The following is a 2,617-nucleotide window of genomic DNA, read 5'->3' on the forward strand; positions in this document are numbered from 1 at the left end:
TTTGATTAAAAGAGGAGAGTGTCTTGCCCAAGTCTTGCCCCACTCTCTCTGGGCCAAGAGGGTTTTTAGGACCGTCAGCGTTGGGGATTTTTCCCAAAGACCAACTAGCCCTCCCAAGGCTACAGCACTAAGAGACAGTGTAATCTTGACTTATAAATTTCAGAGTCATGGTACTTCACAAAAGACTCAGCTGTAAATGACTTCCCGTTGCAGTGGAGAAAACCATTGATAATACAGCTCTCACTTTGCTGTTGGCCCAACCGTAAACTAATGTCAATCTGTGATGGTAAGTCGAGCGCTGGAACAGTTACAAAATCCGCCCAAATGTACGGCTCGAACCCACCACCCAGAGGATTAACAGTCCCATGCTTTTACTTTACCGACTGAGCTAACCGGGCAGACAGGTGCCACAAGAACAACGAAGCCAAACAATGACCCAGTGGTCAGTCGCCCGAATAACTGTGTTATCCAGTTAGTTCAGTCAGCGCTTTAACAATTTACCAAGAAACGAAAGAATCTGTCGACGGGCGCAATAGCCGAGTGGTTAAAGCGTTGGACTGTCAATCTGAGGGTCCCGGGTTCGAATCACGGTGACGGCGCCTGGTGGGTAAAGGGTGGAGATTTTTACGATCTCCCAGGTCAACATATGTGCAGACCTGCTAGTGCCTGAACCCCCTTCGTGTGTATATGCAAGCAGAAGATCAAATACGCACGTTAAAGATCCTGTAATCCATGTCAGCGTTCGGTGGGTTATGGAAACAAGAACATACCCAGCATGCACACCCCCGAAAACGGAGTATGGCTGCCTACATGGCGGGGTAAAAACGGTCATACACGTAAAAGCCCACTCGTGTGCATACGAGTGAACGCAGAAGAAGAAGAAGAAGAAAGAATCTGTGATAAATGTTTCCACTACCGACATTGCTGATGAGTTCCACTATTTGTTTGTGTGTCCTTTCTTTGAAAGTGACAAAGGTATCTACCTAGATATTATAGAAACCGCGCAAGCTCCCTTAAATTCCACTTATTGTTTTCCGGGGGGAAAAAAACAACAACTAAAACTAATAGCATTTGTCTCTTCTATTTGTAGTTCCTTTCGGTAAAGTTACGTCTGTGGTTAATGGGTGAGGATTAATTTTGTATTAATGTATACTGGCGGTGCCTATTGGTCTTTTGTTGTTGTTTTCCTCTTTGACCTGGATCTTTTCCTCTCCACTCTCTCTCTCACTGGATGCTAGTCATTCGGATGAGACAACAATAAGCCGAAATGTTCCGTGTGGAACGTGCACTTTGCGCACTTAAAAAAAATAATAATAAAAATCAACAACAAGAAAATCGCGCGGAAATGTTGTTCTGACTTCATTCTGTTGAAATAAATAAATAAAATAACAATAATAATAGTAATAATAGAAACGACTTGGATAGTGAACAAAATTCATATACTTGCAGACAAAAGAAAAAAAGAAGAAAAATTGTATGTGTGTGTGTGTTTGTTTGTGTGTGTGTGTGTGTGTGTGTGTGTTTTCGTGTGTGTGTGTGTGTGTGTGTGTGTGTGTGTGAGTGCGTGCGTGTATTTTCGTGTGTGTCTTTGTGTGTGTGCGAATGGTACTCTTGTTGAGAATTTACAACTTTTTCAAACATCCTAACTTAACAATGATCAACATTTTTTTTTTTTTCTTTATCAGCCTTGCGTGGACAGCGAGACTCCAACAACACAATTCAATGTGGAGCAGTGACAGGAGAAAGGGGCAAGAAACGTGCAACGTGCTGCATCCAACAGGAGACAGAGACGGAGAAGGAAGCAGTCAGACCGGAATGAAAACACGCAGGAAAGAAAGCGGCAGAAAGGATGCACAAAATGCAGTACACTACACTACACTACATTACACTACAATACAATACAATACAATACAATGCAATATAATACACTACACTACACTACACTACAATACAATGCAATATAATACACTACACTACACTACAATACAATGCAATATAATACACTACACTACAATATAATACAATGCAATATAATACACTACACTACACTATACTACAATACAATACAATATAATACACTACAATACAATACAATGCAATATAATACACTACACTACAATACAAGACAATACAATACAACGAAAACACGCAGGAAAGAAGGGCAGAAAGGAAGAACGAAATGAAATACAATACAATACAATGTAATGCAATGAATACAATACAATACAATACAATACAATAAAAACACGAAGGAAAGAAGGGCAGAAAGAAAGCACGAAATAAGACAATGAAATACAATCTGGTGCAGTGCAATGCAATGCAATACAATACAATACAATACAATATAGCACAGTAGTAATGCAGTACACTACACTACACTACACTAAACTACAATAACAATATGATAACAATACATTAGCATCACAAAAACAGTGATACAATAGCGATACACATAATCACCCTATTGTTCCTTCTCGGGATAAATACTTTGCGTCTGCTCACACACACACACACACACACACACACACACACACACACACACACTGAAAACACACCCACACTAAAAAAAAAACGGAAAGTAGTAGACATGCAACGAACCAAATGTACAGTGAACGAG

At 40.1% G+C, this 2,617-nt stretch overlaps 1 protein-coding gene across 1 annotated transcript in view; it reads left to right on the top strand.

Annotated features, from left to right (window-relative positions):
- The window catches only part of LOC143295303 (eukaryotic translation initiation factor 2 subunit 1-like), a 14,906-nt gene extending 12,907 nt beyond the window's left edge, over positions 1-1,999 (top strand). Inside the window, exon 8 of the mRNA XM_076606927.1 lies at positions 1,686-1,999. Coding sequence (XP_076463042.1) covers positions 1,686-1,736 — 51 coding nt within the window. The 3' untranslated portion in view covers positions 1,737-1,999. The remainder of the gene's footprint in view (positions 1-1,685) is intronic.
- The last annotated feature ends 618 nt before the right edge of the window (positions 2,000-2,617 follow it).

Source organism: Babylonia areolata, chromosome 20, assembly GCF_041734735.1.
Source record: "Babylonia areolata isolate BAREFJ2019XMU chromosome 20, ASM4173473v1, whole genome shotgun sequence".
NCBI classification, from domain to species: domain Eukaryota; kingdom Metazoa; phylum Mollusca; class Gastropoda; order Neogastropoda; family Buccinidae; genus Babylonia; species Babylonia areolata.